The sequence below is a fragment of the Cavia porcellus genome, unplaced genomic scaffold, assembly GCF_034190915.1.
Source record: "Cavia porcellus strain 051 isolate PalLab524CR breed Dunkin Hartley unplaced genomic scaffold, mCavPor4.1 scaffold_6, whole genome shotgun sequence".
Taxonomy (NCBI): domain Eukaryota; kingdom Metazoa; phylum Chordata; class Mammalia; order Rodentia; family Caviidae; genus Cavia; species Cavia porcellus.
The window spans coordinates 57,278,388-57,294,743 of NW_026947489.1; the positions used below are offsets into that span (position 1 = coordinate 57,278,388).

The 16,356-nt window shown below is 52.3% G+C and overlaps 1 protein-coding gene across 3 annotated transcripts in view; it reads right to left on the minus strand.

Annotated features, from left to right (window-relative positions):
* The window catches only part of Wdr86 (WD repeat domain 86), a 34,850-nt gene extending 23,108 nt beyond the window's left edge, over positions 1-11,742 (minus strand). Inside the window, exons 1-3 of one of the 3 annotated variants that reach the window (XM_023564974.2) lie at positions 11,619-11,742; positions 10,739-10,994; positions 2,956-3,097 (exon numbers count right to left, since the gene is read on the minus strand). In XM_023564974.2, the coding sequence (XP_023420742.1) occupies positions 2,956-3,097; positions 10,739-10,901 (305 nt within the window). In that variant the 5' untranslated portion in view covers positions 10,902-10,994; positions 11,619-11,742. Of the gene's footprint in view, positions 1-2,955; positions 3,098-10,738; positions 11,311-11,618 lie in introns of those variants that run through there. The other 2 variants (XM_063250764.1, XM_003469768.5) reach the window with 2 other exon arrangements.
* Positions 11,743-16,356: the final 4,614 nt, after the last annotated feature.

Consider the following 16,356-nt stretch of genomic DNA (forward strand, 5'->3'; position numbering starts at 1 on the left):
CATTTTGCTCATGTCCAGAGATTTTGCCTAAGACTGAGATTAAGGGTGGCAGATTTAATGAGTCTTGCAGAAGAAATTTCTCTCTGTCTTGTCTTTTTGAGACAGAGTTTTACTCTGAAGTTCAGGCTGGCTTTGAACTTATCTTATAGCCCAGGAAGGCCTCAAAATCACATCAATCCTCCTGCCTCAGCCTCCCAAGTGCTGAGACTATAGACGTGAGCCACTACACCTGGCATTGCAGAAGAAATTTCAACGCAATTTAATGTTAATGTGGTGGCCTGGCAACTGTTGGGTGCTCTTGAGAATCAAGAGCAAAAAGCCCAGCAAAATAATTCAAAATGTGAGTTTAGCCAGAAGGGAAGCGCCAATAGAGTTGTGACCTGCAAAGATGGAACAGAGGAGAAACTGGTTGCCAAAAAGACGAGCAAGAAATAGTCAAGTATTTTGGAAGGAGACAACAGAAAACATGGGCTGAGGGCATCACAAGAACCAGTAGGCTCCAGCCTTACAGCCTCAGAGCTGCAAAGGTGAAAGACTTTGCTTTGAGAAAAGAGCCCTAGAGTACCATGTTCGACAATGGCGGTGAGCTAGAGAATCTGTTCCCAGAGTCTGGGTTCAGAGTGCTCAGCAATCCAGGCACTCAACCCCTGGAGCCAAGAGGAACAGAAAGGGGCTGATGTGCTTTTGCCTGCTTGCCGTGGACTATTTCTGTGACACCCCTCTGCCACGTCACCCTGTCTTGGATCCAGCCAACCGTGAATTAAAACCTCTACAAACTGTGAGTCAAAATAAATCTTTTCTCCTCTGACTTTGGGTGTCAGGTATTTTGTGTCAGCAATGAGAAAAGTGAAACGAGGGGAAAGTAGGATGGAAGGGACAGGTGGGACGACCACCCCTTCTGGTCTGCCCAGGTTGCTGGGAACACAGGGCTTTCCAATGAAAATCGGGAAATTCCAGGGCCAAGTGGGACCAGCTAGCCACCAAGGGAATGGCGTGGACCCACTGGCTGGCAGAGGCATTTCCGGGACTCGGAGAGGAATTCCAGAGCCCTTCCAGCCTCCCTGGCTCCAGCGTGTCCCCAGTGGCTGGGAGGCAAAGCTGGGTGAGTGGACTCTGCTATCAACTCACATGGTGATCCCCACATGGATGGTGACGTGGCTGCTCCAGGTCACTGCCCCAGGGGGAACACAGGCTGGGACCGGCCACGGCCAGGGAACTATTGGATAGGAAGCCAGTAGGGTCCCTTGATTTGTGGAGCTGCTTGACCTCAGGCCCAGATCTTCTGGGCAGGAAATATTCATGACCTCTCATTTTACTGAACTCTGTGAACTTCTCCCCAAGGAAAGAGCCAGCGTGTTCGACTTCAGCACAGACCTTCAAAGGCTGCTTACGCTCCCTCATCCCAGGAAGGAAGCAACTCAGGGCCCATCAGGGCTGCAGCTGCAACAGAGTACACCCTACCGGTGCAGACCAAGGGCAGCCCAGGCTGGGACCCTCCTGCACCAGGCCTCCAAGGCCTCTGCTCCTTCCAGGAGGCTTTGGGGCTGGCATCCTTTCCTACGAGTGACAAAATGACAGGAACTGTGTGAAAAGCCGACTCCTCTGGCTAGCTCCTCCCTTGGGGCATGCAGCACAGGCAGAGCAGTTCTGAGGAAGGAGCCCAGGGCCTCGCACACGCTGAGCAAGCTGGCTACCTGGGGCCACACCCCGGCCTGAGACATACTGAGACACAGCCAGTGATGTTCGGGGAAAGCTCTGGGGAGTGGCGGGTTGGTTGGTGAAATCCTCCCAAGGTGTGACATGGCAAGACTGGTGCCAGGCCACTGAAGAAACAGTGTCCCCAAATCTCACTCACCTGATCGTCTCAGAAACAATGGGAGGAGTGAGTTCTAGGGCCCAGCACTTGGGACTCAGTTATTTCATCATGAGAATGTGCATTCGTGTAAGTGTATATGTGTGAGTGCACCACGTTGTGATTGTGAGTTGTGTGTGTGTATTGCGTGTGTGTGCATGGCCAACATGCTGGGCACATGTGCATATGTTTCTCTTTTGTTTGTGTGCACCTATACGCACACACATGTATAAATTGTGTGTGTGTGTGCACACACCTTGGACACTAAATCTGGCAAAGTGTAATTTCCACCTTGAATCACCTGTTTCTACTTCTGAGAGGCAGGTGACAGTAGTCCAGGCTGCCCTTGAACTCCCAGCCATCCTCCTGCCTCAGCCTCCTGAGTGCTAGGATTACAGGCATGCACCATCACACCTGGTCTGTCCTGTCACCCACCAGTATGCTCAGAGCCCATGCAGCGGGCAGTACATCCTCTTCTCTGTGTCCTCTCATCCCAGCCCTGCGATACCCTTGGGCAGAACCTTTCTACCAACATGGCTTTGAAGGCCACCAGGCCAAAGCTCACTGTCTGAGCATCCCCTCAGAAGCCTAGAGAGACCCGCAAGGGCCATGCAGAGTCAAACTGATCCAGTCAGCAAAGGCATTTCTAAGACTCAGCTCCATCCCAACAAGGATGGGAAGGAAACATCTAAACCCACAGAAGGAGGGAGCAGGGGCATCCAGCAGTTGTGTGGAGAGGCTTAAAAACACCCTCAACAGCATGATCAACACGGCCTCCTCCTCTGACCCCTCAGTCTGCTCTTAGGTACCAATGTGCATCCCCTCTGGAATCTGTCCCTGTTAGTAGGCACAGAAGACCTCCCAGTACCCAGCAAGGGCAAGCATGGTGCCAGGCTGGGAACAGGGGCTCTGAACAGCCCAGTTCTCCCTTCCTGCTCCCAAATCCCCATGCAGCTCCAGGACACTTAGCACTTGGACCTGGGAACACTTCTGTCCAGGGTCTCAGGTCAATGTGTGCTACTTTCCACATAATGAGTTCCCCAGAGAACACACATTTCTGTCCCCCTGCTAAGGGCTCATCCGCCCCGCCATGCCAGGCTGACCTGTTGACAATGGATGTGTGTCCCCGGTACACCTGCACGCACCGGCCTGTCCGCACATCCCACCTCCGGATGGTGCAGTCAGCACTGCAGGTGAAGGCGGCTTCGTCCTCCAGTTGGCAGAAAGTCACATAGCTCTCGTGTCCTGCAGGCAAGGGGACATGTGAGAGAATGGGAGAGGGACACATGCCGGTGCCTGCTTTCCTCTGGGAAGATTTGGAAGGAGAGGAAAGATGGACCAGGAGCGCAGGACAGGCGGCCCTCTGTAGTTGACAGCGTTGTTTGCACCCAGGGTGCTCCAGGAACGGGGATGTCACTCACCTGTCCTCCCAAACCCATCCCCTCCCCAGTTCCCACTCTTCTGTCGCCTCTCCTTCTTCCATCTTCTTCTGTTTCTTGTTTGTATAGGGTTTTGTTTTGTAATTTTTATTTTAAAGAGAATAAAACCAAGCAAAAGCCAACCAAAACCAAACAGTGAAAGTGATATAGGACCTCAAAACAAGGTAACAGGAAATCAACAGTGGCTACCACAATGCCTTCTGTTGTCTTCAAAATAGCTGCCCATAACTTCAGACATAAGAAAAAGAAAATCAAACAAAACAGAACAGAATAGAACCAATAAACAAAACAATGAATGCAATAAAGGACTTCAAAATAAAGATGAGTAAATCCAAAATGGCTACCATAATACACCTTGCTATCTTTGAAACAGCTGCCCATGCTATCGGATATAATTAAATCAAACAAGAAAAAACAATAAAACATAACTCAGCAAAACAATGAAAATGACATAGGACTTCAAAACAAGATAATAAGGAATTAACAATGGCTACCACTGTCAGAAGATCTCCCACAGATGCTACACTGTGTATCGTCATCTTCTGAATAGATGATCAGACTACTGGTTTTGAACATTGAACACTGCAAGCATTAAGTTGTATTTTACCCCAATGCCTATCATCTCAGGCTGTGTTTCTCCGGATCAGTCAGCAGAGCAATGCGGTGGGGGATCTTGGCTCTTCTTGTCTCCCAGCCCATCCACCAAACGGGGCTGCTATCTGATTCTCCTCACAGTAGCCCGTGCATGGTGCTGACTCTCAGGGAGGGCTTGGCTTCTTGTTCTCCTCCCCAGCAATCCATGAATGGTGCTGACTCACGGGAAAAGGTTGGTATCTGGTTCTTCCCCCAGCAGCCCATGCATGGCACTGACTTGAAGGAAGGCTTGGCTTCTTGTTGGTTTCTTGTTCTCCTTTCTCACAGTCCACGAATGGCTTGTTTGGTTTTTTGAGACGAGGTCTCACTAAATAGTCCATTCTGGCCTTGAACTCACTATGCATCTGAGCCTGATTTCAGTGATCTTCCTGCCTCAGCCTCTCGAGTGCTGGGATTACAGGTGTGTACCACTATCCCTGGCTGCTCCTTTTAGTTTTCTTTAAACTGAGCTGTTTGTGCTCAGCAAACCAACAAACTGGAGGCAGGAGGAAGGGGGTGGCTGGGCAGGAGCTTGGTAATGCTACTGCTGACTCCAGGTTTATTCTGCCATGTCATTCTCCTACATTGCTTGTCCCTTGCTTGAAACGGGGACAATCCCCATGGCACAGTCATCCTGCAGGTGCAGTTACAGTGGCAACCACCTGGTGGATGCTGCACGTTAGCAACTTTTCTCTCAGGCAGAAGCACAGTGGTGGGGGGAACAGTACCTGTCAGGTGCTGCAAGTTACAGGGTTGTCAGTGTCACCTGACTCAGAAGAGGGGCATGGCGGGTATGTCTGAGTTGAGGGTATTGAGGGGGAATTGCCCAGGTGGGCTCTAAACACAACTGCAAGGAGACACCCACAAAGGGTGACCACAAGCCAACAGGTGCTGGCAGCCACCAAACAAATGGCTGCCTCCAGGTTTCTGGAGTGTAGCCCTGCCAATGCCTCAGTCTGGCGCAGGGACACTAATTTGGGACTTCAGCCTTCAGCAACTGGGCAAGAGTAGCCATAGTTGCTTTAAGACACCACATATTCCAATGATAAAGACAGGCCACAGAAGGTGACCATGAAGACACCTCTTGCCTTCTGAGGACCCAGTCCAGCCAGAAACAGCCAGCAGGAGGGGCCTTTGGGCACGAGGCCCGGCACCCTCAGGGGACACTAAGAACACTGAGTAGGGGTTGGAGGTCACACACAGGAGATGTTGAGAAGCCTCTCTGGCCATGCATTTTGCATTCTGCGGAATGGGGTCAGGATCCAAGAGTGGAGGGCCGCGCAGGGTCAGGGTTGGGGCTAGGGCTGTGTGCACTGCCCTCTGCCATCCACCTTCCAGGTCGGCAGCTATATCCTTTGCCAATTGCTAGGGCAGCAGGGTCAGTGTTAAGGCCTAGGAGGTGATCAAGCAGCCCTAGAAGCTCCCAGGGGCTCCAGTCCCTTCCAGGCCAAGGAATCTTTTTGACACAGAGTACATCTTTGAGGAATTCAGAGACCAGAACCAACAGATTCAAAGGAACCTTGTAGCTATTTTTACAGAAGACAGAACTGGTAGATTCAAACACCCACAGAACAGGTAGGCCACATCATCTTGTGTGTGTGTGTGTGTGTGTGTGTGTGTGTTTAATTTGATTTCAAATCTCAGCCAGGAGTCATAGTAATGTCTGTAATCCCAGCACTCTTGACAGGTTACGATAGGAAGATCGAAATTTCCAGCCCAGACTTGGTAACTGAGCAGAACTCTGTCTCAAACCAAAAAAAATTACCAAAAAAGGGCTGGAGACGTAGCTCAGTACAAAGACACCAGGTTCAGTAACTCTGTACCCCCAAAATCATCATCATCATCTCACTTAGATGTCAGAAAGATGAGGGTTTCAGACTCTCCCAGGTTCTGTGAAACTGATATGTCTTTTATTTTTGTTCTGGGCTTCACCTTATTTAACTTTTGGATGAACCCGATCCCCTGGGTTCTCAAAACCCCGATTTTAAAAAAAGAAAGAAAGAGAAGTTTTTGTCTGTCAGGCTGTTACGCAAACAATGTAGGATTATGTTCCTCTTAAAGTACACGTTGATGGTAAAAGTTAAGGGCCAAATGTGTTTGGGAAAACAGCCAGGATTTTTGCCAATCCCCAGGAATTTATAAAATACTCTAAGGCTCTCCACATTCTTGCTTTGAGACCAGATCTGCTCCATTCTCCCTGCTCCCAGAGCGTTGAGAGGAAACTGGAGAAGCAGGGAGCCCAAGGAAGAGCCACCTCGGAGTCCCCAGAGGGCTGGGGACACCTGGGATAAGGGGGAGTCAAAGGGTGCTAAAGCCAGCCAGGGGCTGTGCTCAAGCAGCCTGCAGAGCCGTCACCTCCTCTGACACATAAGGACACAACCAGGTGAGGCCAGGAGAGGGTGACCCAGCTGTGACAGCTGCTTTGTCCCTGCTTATGGCAGAAAGGTATGGTGCAGGAGTCACTGGTAAATTAAACCGAGAGAAACAGCCAGAGCCGAAAAGCAGACAGCGAGCAGCAGATGCCCCCCTACTCTCTAGAACCAAAGTGCCCACTGGGGCTCCTCGCACCATGAGCAGGAAAGCCAATACAGACACAGGTCACAAATCCCTACCCATGAAGACACATGGGTAGAGAGCCTGGAAGAAAAGAAGCAATGCAAACAGAAGCCATGGGCTTCCATTTAGTTTTGCAGGGCTGGGCGCTGTACCACTGAGCTACCTCCTGGCCCCTAAGTTTTTCAAACATAAAACCTCATCTCTGAACCCGAGCCAGGCTGGTCCGATGCACCCCCACCCCACCCCCATCTTCTACCCTCTGCCACCTGCCCCTCTGTTCTGAAGCACTCGGGTCACCTCAGAAAGTGCTCTCACTGGGGACCAGGGTGGAGCTCGCAGTAGAGAGGACTGGAATGCTGCAGCCAAGCGCAACCCCTCTGGCGCCACTGCACAGTGTGACCCCGACCCCCCAAGTGACCTGAGGGAGGGAGAAGCCACAGCCCCAGAGCTCACAGTCTGTCACACCTCAGGGGACCACAGTGCCTCGGCCTTCAGCAGTGAGGGTTGTGCAGGATCAGCAAAAAATGTAAAACTGAAAATAAATATTTTCAAAGGGATGAAGAATGCAGATAAAATGCGGTTATGTTCAAAAGGACAGACTCGAGCTCCAGGGTTGTCTGCCAAGGCCTCAGCTCTTCCCTTCCCTGTGTCCCAGTGCCTGCAGGGTCGGGGTCACCATGGGTCCGCCCTGTCCAGCAAAAGCAGCCTGGGGGCCCAGGCCACGCTGACCTCCAATGGGGGGCATATCTGGGACAGCTTGGCCTCTGGGTTCCGGGGTTAAGCAGCAGGCAGCTGGCTGCCCCACAATTGCAGGGTAGGGTCAAAATGCATGGCGAAAGAATATATTAGAGTACAGGACACGTTGCCATTAGCCCTCCTCACTCAGCACACACTCACCCCTCATTCTGGTCACTTTCTGAAGCAGTTTTAGAAGTGGGATAACATAATAGAGAGTGGTTGCTTTGCTGAGTCCTATCCAGTGTACAGGCAGGCTTACAAAAACACAATACCAGGGCCAGGCATGGAGGTGGAATCCCACCACTCCTGAGGCTGAGGCAGGTGGATCACCTCAAGTTCCAAGCCAGCTTGGGCTTCCTATCGAGTTCAGGCCAGCCTGCACTGCATGGTGAGATGCTGTCTCAAACAAACAAAACACCATGATGCTAAGTCCCTACCCACCTTATTCACTGGATCTGCCACCGTGCCACTTCTGCTCTTTACCAAAGTCACAATGACCACAGAAGGTGAATGTTTTTTGTTTTTTGGTACCAGGGATCCAGGGATCTAACTCATGACATCATGGATGCCAGGCAGGGGCCACACTGCTGAGCTATATCCCCAGCCCCAGAAAGTGAATGTCTAGAATCCATTGAGGACATCAAGGCAGCCACAAGAGCACACTAAAGACATCAGTAAAAAGACTTTCAGAACTGCTTTCGAAAGCACCAAGTACAGTGGGATCAGCGTGTTTAAAGTGAGGAGTATTTTGAGGACAACGGGTCTTTCATTGCAACAGTTTTTTTTTTAATTTAAACATTTGCCCAGTGCTTTGATCACACTGTGGGCACAGTTTCAGGGGTGGCCCATATTTTGGGTATTTCCCTGGACCTTGCAGCACACACAAGCATTGTCCTGGCCACCTGACCCCGCTGTCCACCCAGCCCGTCCCTCACTCTCCCCACTGCATAGACCACAAGTGCTGCTCCTGGCCTTCCCACTTCCGGACAGATTCTGACAACGGGCAGCTGAAGGTAGACTTAGGCCAGGACCCCAGAGGGCCGCTCGAGCTCACTGTGCATCCAACAAGGTCACCATGGCCTCGAAGGGGCCCTCTCGCCACAGTGCCTCTGTAATGCAATACGAGTGTCCCTGGAAAGGAGGCGATAGCCCTGCTGGCTCCATCCTGTCCACTCTGCAGTCTTTGTCTTAGACCCTCCTGAACAGAACAGGAGCTGCCATTTGAGGAAACATCACCTGTCTCGGCAGCGCATGGAATGAGATGCCTGGCGCGTGTCTTTCACTGCAATAACTTTGGGTATGTGTAATCCAGGTTTGAACTCACGACCTCACACTTGCAAGACAGGCACTTAACCACTGAGCTAAATCCCCAGTCCCCATGGGTGTGTCTTTTTAAGACAGGGTCTCGCTAAGCAGTTCAGGCTGGCCTGGGGCTCACACTGTAGCCCAGGCTGGTCTCGAACTTGCAATGATCCTCCTGCCTCAGCCTCCCAAGTGCTGGGATTATAGGAGTGTGCCCCCACACCTGGCTTGTAATAACTTCTTAAAATTTAAACATTCCCCGTGTTTCAGGCACCCTGCACAGAGGATGGTGAGCATGAGACCATGCTCCTGGCAGTACACGGGTCCTTGGACATAGGATGCTCTGTGTTGGTAAATAAGCTTATGTCGTTGACATGGGCCATGCTTGCCCCAGGACAGAGAAGATTAACCACACTATAAAAATGCACAGACACCTACCAGATATACAGGACTAAAACAAAGGTGAAGAAGACATCTTACCAACATTTCACCAGGATAGAACATTTCACCAGCTCTCCAGGAGGAGGGAGCTAGCCAGATCTTACTTTGGGAAGGGAACACACAAAAAGACCATCACACACCCACAGTGCTTCCTGCAAGTTGAGTCTCTAAGCAGTGTCCAGCTAAGAAAGCATTCCTTGACCTCTCTGCTCTGGAAAGTTGTAAGCTGTCATCCTCTATGAGCACAGACTCCATTCTGGTAGGAATAGGAAGCCGTCTTCAAGCCATTTCCATGGGAGTAGGGAGGCCCTCAGGGGAGGCCAGGCCCTCTAGATGTCACTGCCTTAAGTGGGCAGGCTGCTGTGTCAGCCACTAAAATGGTATGGAGGAGACCCAGATGGCAGACATGTTGCCATTGCTTGGCTGAGCTGCCCTGGGACAAGCCGTTACCAACCCCGGAGAACCAGGTTAGATCAGGCAGAGTGTAACTGGGGAGAAACCCACCTAGCACAGAGGCTCCCACAGGGTCTGCATATCAGAGCCCCTGAAAGCCTCTTCCAAATGCTACTTGTAGGGCTCTGCTCACAGGGAATCCATGGAGTCCAGCCCTGAGACTCTGCATTACTGAATCCCACCTCAGACATTCCCGGCGTCAGGAAGCACATAGCTGCACCAAAATGCTCTCACAGATCTCAGCTCTTACGTGGCTGCCTGTCAGAGCATGCGGCTGTTTGGGGAGGTTGGGGAGAACATGTGTTATCTGGGGTCTCTGCTATCCACCCCAGCTTTCAAGGGATTGGTAACCCAAATGCATCCCTCCTGGGCTCTGAGACATGGACCTTCACTGTGTTCTGCTGAATGCAATAGTGCTGAGATCAGCATTCTATCTCAGCTGGAAGGGATTGCCGTGGCCAGCCAGGATTTACCAGTGCCCAGATAAAGAGATGTTGGCCAGGGCTGGATGCACCCAGGGGACACTCTTGCCACAGAATGAGAATGAGAATGCAAATATAAATCAATAGGTACTTCGTGTCCGATGGCTTCATGTGACTGTGTCCACCCTGGGACACTTGATGGTTTCTTTGGCTCCTCAGATATGCGGAACAGCCTTAACAGAGGGATCCCAACACTCCTTCCTTAAGCAGCAGCTGAGAAGGAGCCGGCAGAGGCCGGGCAGGGTGCTGGACGGAGCCAGTGGAGTGAGCTCCAGTTTCAAGTGTACTCTCTGCTCCCTGGCTGTAGCCCCGGACAAGTTACTGACCTCAGAACCTCAGTTCCACGTCTGAATGGAGGGTAATAGTAAAAGGACCCTCCCCAGCCCCTTAGTAAAAGGACCTGCTGGCCACAACACCACCACCCCAACAAGTCCTTCTTGTTCCCTCGGTTCACTAAGGACCCAGACAGGAAATGTCGGCCACAGGTCACCAGGTCAACGAGCCACGGCAAAGGCTTGCTTAGGAGTTTAGATGCGAATTCTTTAAACTTGCTAAAATTGCCGTCATGGTAATGATTTCATGCAGCGGGTTGACAACTGACCTTGTCTCCCGGGCTGGCACTATGACCCGCCCACCCGCCTACGTGACCCCCATCGTCCATCCTGGCCTGGGCTCCCCATTTCTTACTCCTCCCGCCTGTGTCCTGGGCACAAAGGAGTTGGGCTCTCCTTGGGGTGCCGCGGGGGCAGGGCTGGATTATGGTGAGCAGTAGTGGGGCGGGATTGCTGGGCTCCCCAGTAGGGCGTAGGGCCGCGCGAGGCGAAGAAGGCGCGCGGGGGTACCTTGCAGGAGCGCGCAACACTGGCCGTCCGCAGTGCTCCAGAGCCGGGCCGTGCCGTCCTCGCTGCCGGTCAATAGGCGCTGCCCGTCGGGGCTCAGGCTCAGCCAGTTGATGCCCCCGCGGTGGTCGGCGCAGACCTTCAGGGCCGACCCGCCGCCCCCCATCTCCCCGGCCCCACTAGACAGGGGTGGCCCGGGGTGCGCGCAGCGACGCTGGGAGGCGGTGCTGGCCCGCGCTCATTGCGGAGTGCCGGGTTCCTGGAAGGCGACACATCAGCCACCCTAGCTCCCTCCTACCCCCAGCCTCGGGGTCCGCGATCGCGGAGGAGACTGCGCGGCCCCGATTTGGAATCCCAGAGGTGCGGGTGCTGACCACCCCTCTTTCTGGGCTGCCTCGGGAGCCCACGCCCCACCGGGCGCCACGAACCGTGGCGTCCCGGGGCCTGCAGGGGCCCCTGCCTCTCCTCGCGCCCACAGGGCCAGGGCGGCCAGGGGAGCCCCGGAAGCCCAGCACCCCACGTGCCCTCCCCGGCCCGCGCTGGCGCTACAGGCGGCCAAGGCGGAACAATGCGGTCCGGCCTGGCTCCTCCTCAGAGACCACCCCCAACCTGTCCCCTCCCACCGCTCGGCAGCGAGCCAGCTCCACCCCGAGCTCCCAGCTTCTCGGTCCGGCCGGGTCCGAGCTCGGAGTGCACCCCTCTGCGCTCGGGACAGCTCCAGGTGCCGGGGCTGCACCTCCTGCAGCCTCCGCCCCTGGCGTCCAGGGCTGGGACGAAGCAGGCTGGGGCTGACTGAGGGGTCTGGAATTTGGGGATGGTCCCTTGGGGGAGGGAGAGACTCAGTAGCCCCTAGTCCACTGTCATTGGGAAATCACACACGCACCCCGAATTCTACCGAGGTCCTTCCAGGGAGGACCGTCCAGGTTGGGGAACAGTGTGAGCTGGATGCAAGGAGTGTCTGCAGTTTCGGGTGGTTAGCTTCCCCCTTCATCTCTTCACCCTCACTTCCCCACCCCTGCGCCCCCGAGGTCCCACAGAGGTCTGGAAAGGAATCCCATCCCGGGCCATAGCCCTCCCGGAGCGACGGACGGTTGCCTGGTTCCCATTAGAGCAGTTCCGGTGCCGGCTTCGCTGGGGGGCGGGGAGGGTGACCCCCTACTCGGATCCTCCAGGTCCTAAAGGTAGCAGGATTTTCCGAGCCCTCTAGACAGGGCTCTTTCAGGGGAGAAGGGCAGGGAAAGGGTGGCTTGGAGAGCCAGCCCACAGCAGACCGTGTCAGATTCCAAGAAAACCCCAGAGCGAGTCCCGTAGAGCAGAGGCCCAACCAGAGATATCTATTCTTTGTCCCCCAAACTTGTGAGGCAGTGGCACCTTAGCTCGGCCTTCCTTACATCCCAGGCATCAGGATCCAAGGAAGGGATTTTTTTTGGATGGCGGAGGGGCTGAAGAAGCTATGGAGGTGGGGGTCCCAGGGAGAGTGGAAGGAGAGGGAGAGGCTGGGGGGGAAGGGGAGGCCTGTGGTTGTGGGAGGGTGGGTGATTACTGCCTTGAAAGCTTTCCATATGTTAGGTCCCAAGTTCAGCTTCCAACCTCGAGCTCCAAGGGCCTTTGCAACATCCAGCTGTGAGCACAGGTGTACCGCTGGCCATGCAGTTGTGGCCTCTGGGTGAGGCCAGCTAGGCAGAAGGGCCGAGAACCATAAGCATCATAGAGTGAGGAAACTCAAGACATACTCATCCCAGAGAAGAGCCAGAGGCACCCAAGAGCCAGAGGCACCCAGAGGCCAAGGAGAACTGGAGATCTGTTACCCTGGGACACAGAAGAGAAGGCTTGGAGGAGCCGCAAGCATTCAGGGCTGTCCCCACCCACAAGGAGCTGGCCCAGCAGGAGCCACTCTGGGAGGAAAGTTCCTTTTTCAAAGGACCCAGGATACAATATTACTGAGAAAGATGGGGCCCTTATATTTCTGGTTCCTCTATCCAGCCACCGACAAACAAGCCATCAGAGGGTGGTGCAGCCGCCATCAGCTCCAGAGGTCAGTTCCCAAGAGCCTGGTCTGCACACCACCGGCTCTGGGCCACCAACTGTCTCTTTCCCAGAAGGAATTCTTGTTCTTGCATTTCCTCTTTTTGTCACAACCCGCCCTGCCCTTGGTTTGGCTCACAGTGACCCCTGGTGGGGGTAGGCACCATGGGGGGGGGGAGGCGGCTTGTGTTGAAGGCACAGGAAGCCAACTTTTCTTTCCTTCTTTGCGGGTTGCAGTCACAGGCTGCTCCGAGAATCTAACAAGAGTGCAGGAGGTGGGAAATTTCATCGTTTTCCTATGAAACTAGGGTCTCCCCCACCCTGAGATGACAAAGTGCAGAGATACAGGAGCCACACTGGGTCTGCCTGCAAAACTGACATCAGCAAAGCTTTCATCTCTCCCTGAGAGCCCTGGGCAGGCCTGGAGTCCTGTGGAGCCAGATCTCCAAGAAGGAATCCTTTGATGACTGCTAGCCATATGAGAAGCAGTGATGGTGGGCAGGAGGGTGGGTGGTTGGTGCGCACCTACAATAGGAAGCTGAGGCAGGAGAGCAAGTTCCAGCCCAGTCTGGACAATTTAGCAATTTAGCCAGACCCTGTCTCAAAATAAAAAGGAGATTGCTGTGGAGGGTCACACCTATAAACCCAGCACCATGGAAGTCTGAGGACACAAGGAGGACGTTAGCCAGCTCAAGATCAACCCGGACAATTTAGAGACTTAGCAAGATACTGCCTCAAAAAAAAAAAAAAAATTAAAATAACACAAACAGACAAACAAACACACAACCGAAAAAAAAAACCACTGTATTCAATCTCCAAACTAGGGACAGTGTAGCTCAGGGACCCAACACATGCCTGGCAAGCACAAGGTCTTGAGTTCAGTTCCTGGCACACACACACACACACACACACACACACACACACACACACACGCCAAGAATCTCTAATACTGTAACAACAAGGCTGCTGGGGACATCAGAGCCATGTCTCTAGTGAACCAAGGGGCTCCCCTTCGACCCCACCCCTGAAAGATCCTGCCACTTTCCAATAGCACCTCTGAGGTCAAAGCTTTGACACATGAGCCTTTGGGGAACATTCAAGATCCAGACTATGGAAAGCTTTGTTAAAACTAAAAACTTCAGGGCATCAAAAGCCACTATTGTTGAGTGCAGTGGCACATACCTATCATGCCAGCACTTGAGAGCCCAAGGCAGGAGGGGAGGGGGATGGCCGCAAGTGTGAGGCCAGCCTGAGCAGTGAGTTCAGAGCCAGCATGAACTGCATAGTGAAATCTCAACACAAAACAAAGAAACAAACAACATTATCACAATGAAAAAAAAAGCTTCAGAATGAGAGAAAATTGAATCTCTGCCAGAATGCTTCCAATCAGTGATTAAAGCCATAAGCCTAATTTTAAAATAGAAAAAGGGTGTGGCCAGGCATTTTCCCAGGGAAGACAGGTAAGTGAACAGTGGACACACGAGGCTGCTGGGGAGAGTCTCACAGGAGAGCGCCGTGTGGTGTCTCCTCAGCCCACTGGGACAAGTGGTTACAGGATGGAGCGAAGAATCAGAAACCGTGGGCCAATCCGAACCTCCAGACACTGCTCCTGGGGAAGGAAAATGGTCAGCTGCTAGGAAAAGAGACGGCCTTGGCTGGATCCATTAAACAGTCACCAGGTAAGCCAGCAGTGCTGCATGCACCCAAGAGAAGGGCATGTTATTCATACTAGCTGTAAGGTAGTTACCATACAGCCCGGGAGGGTGGAGCACGCCTGAATCCCAGCTACTCGGGAGTCTGAGGCAAGAGGGTTGCAAGTTTGGGGCCAGCCCCAGACACCTAGTGAGGGCGTGTGTCAAAATAAAGAATGAAGAGGATGGGGGCTAGGGATTTAGCTCAGTGGCATAAGCGCCTGCCTTGCAAGCAGGCAGTCGTGAGTTCGATCCCGGGTACCGATAAAAAGGAAAAAGACAAAAAAATAAAAAAAAGAATGAAGAGGACTTGGCATGTAGCTGTTGCTAGAGCATTCCCTTAGCTTGTACATGTGTGTGGGTTCCATTCATGGTGTCATACCTGCACACTCACATGCACAAATGGAAACATCCAAAGGTTCATCAGCCAGTGAATGGATAAAGTTTGGTATATCCATACAGTGAAGTATTATTTAGCCCCAAAAAGAACGGGGACTGGTGGGTGCCGTACCGTGGAGGCTGTAGCGATGAACATGTGCGGTGCTCCTATGACACCGGTAAAAATGAAACTCTGGCCCTGTCACAACTGGGCGAACCCAGAAAACACGCTAAGTGAAAAAAGTCAGAAACAAAGGACCCCTGCATGCAATTCTGGCTCTGGGAAGCGTCCAGAATGGACAAATTCTTACAGGAAGCAGAATAAGACTTGCCAGAAGCTTGGAGGAAGGATTGGAGAGCAGCAGCATTCTGAGTTTACACTTGAGGGGACGAAAAAGTTCTGTACCCAGGTAGCGGTGATGGCCAGATAACAGTGTGAAGTATTCTTAATGCTCCTGTACTATACATGTTAAAATGGGTATAGTAGTTAATTTAATGATGTGTATTTTGGCCCACACACAATTAATTGCGTATTTTTTAAAAAGGCTTTATGAAACTTCTATGTTAGTACAGTAGCACTTTGGTTCATGAACACTTCTGTTTGCAAACAATTTGATTCACAAACAGAAGCATTTAGCAAAGTTTTGTTTTTGTTTGCAAACTTTCCAGCAAGTGGCAAACACGACCATGGCCACCTTTTCCAAAACCACAGAACAAATTAAGTTCACAAACCAAGGTGCCACAAACAATCATCCTGGAACTAGAATTCCTAGCCTGGGATCTCACCTGCCCCCTGCACTCCTGTTTCCTAGGACAGCATCCTCTCATCTTCTTCCAAAGGATCAGTATCCCTTCCAGTCAGGTCCAAAATTAAAAAGAAGGCAGGGTTAGAAAACTCAGTCTCCTCACACTAACACTTCTCCATAGAGGGCACTGCTGACCACGGATCCAGCTCGGCCCAGAAGCTGGACGGCCCTCTGGAGGCCCCATGATGTCCTGCGCAGGAATGTCGGGCCTTTCCTGGGTCTGTGACCAGGGCCAAGTTCCTAAGGCCATGGCTGTTCTATATAGTAAGAAGGACATCTGGGAAATACCCCTTTCACCCACCACCATCCACTTCACCTCCCTGCACCCTCCTTTTGGCAGCTTAGGAGAAATGTCTGGGCCCAAACAGACAGAGGGCATGCTGGGTTTATTTTGTGTTTTGTTTCTTAGGGTTTTTTGTTTTGTTTTGTTTTGTTTTTGTTTTGTTTTTGAGACAGGCTATCTCTAAGTAGTTCAGGCTGGTCTTGAACTCACTATGGAGCCTCAGATTGGCCTCGAACTTGTGGCAATCCTCCTGCCTCAGACTCCCAAGTGCTGGGATTACAGGTAGGCATGCTGTTTTGAAATAACTTTCAACATTTACTAGCTTAGACTTCCACTTCGGGCCAGGACAGAGTCACCAGAATCCATTTCCCTCCAGCCTCCTGTCTGAAATAACCAAAACACATGAAACCATTGTTTTCATGACCCTGGACTTCAGGC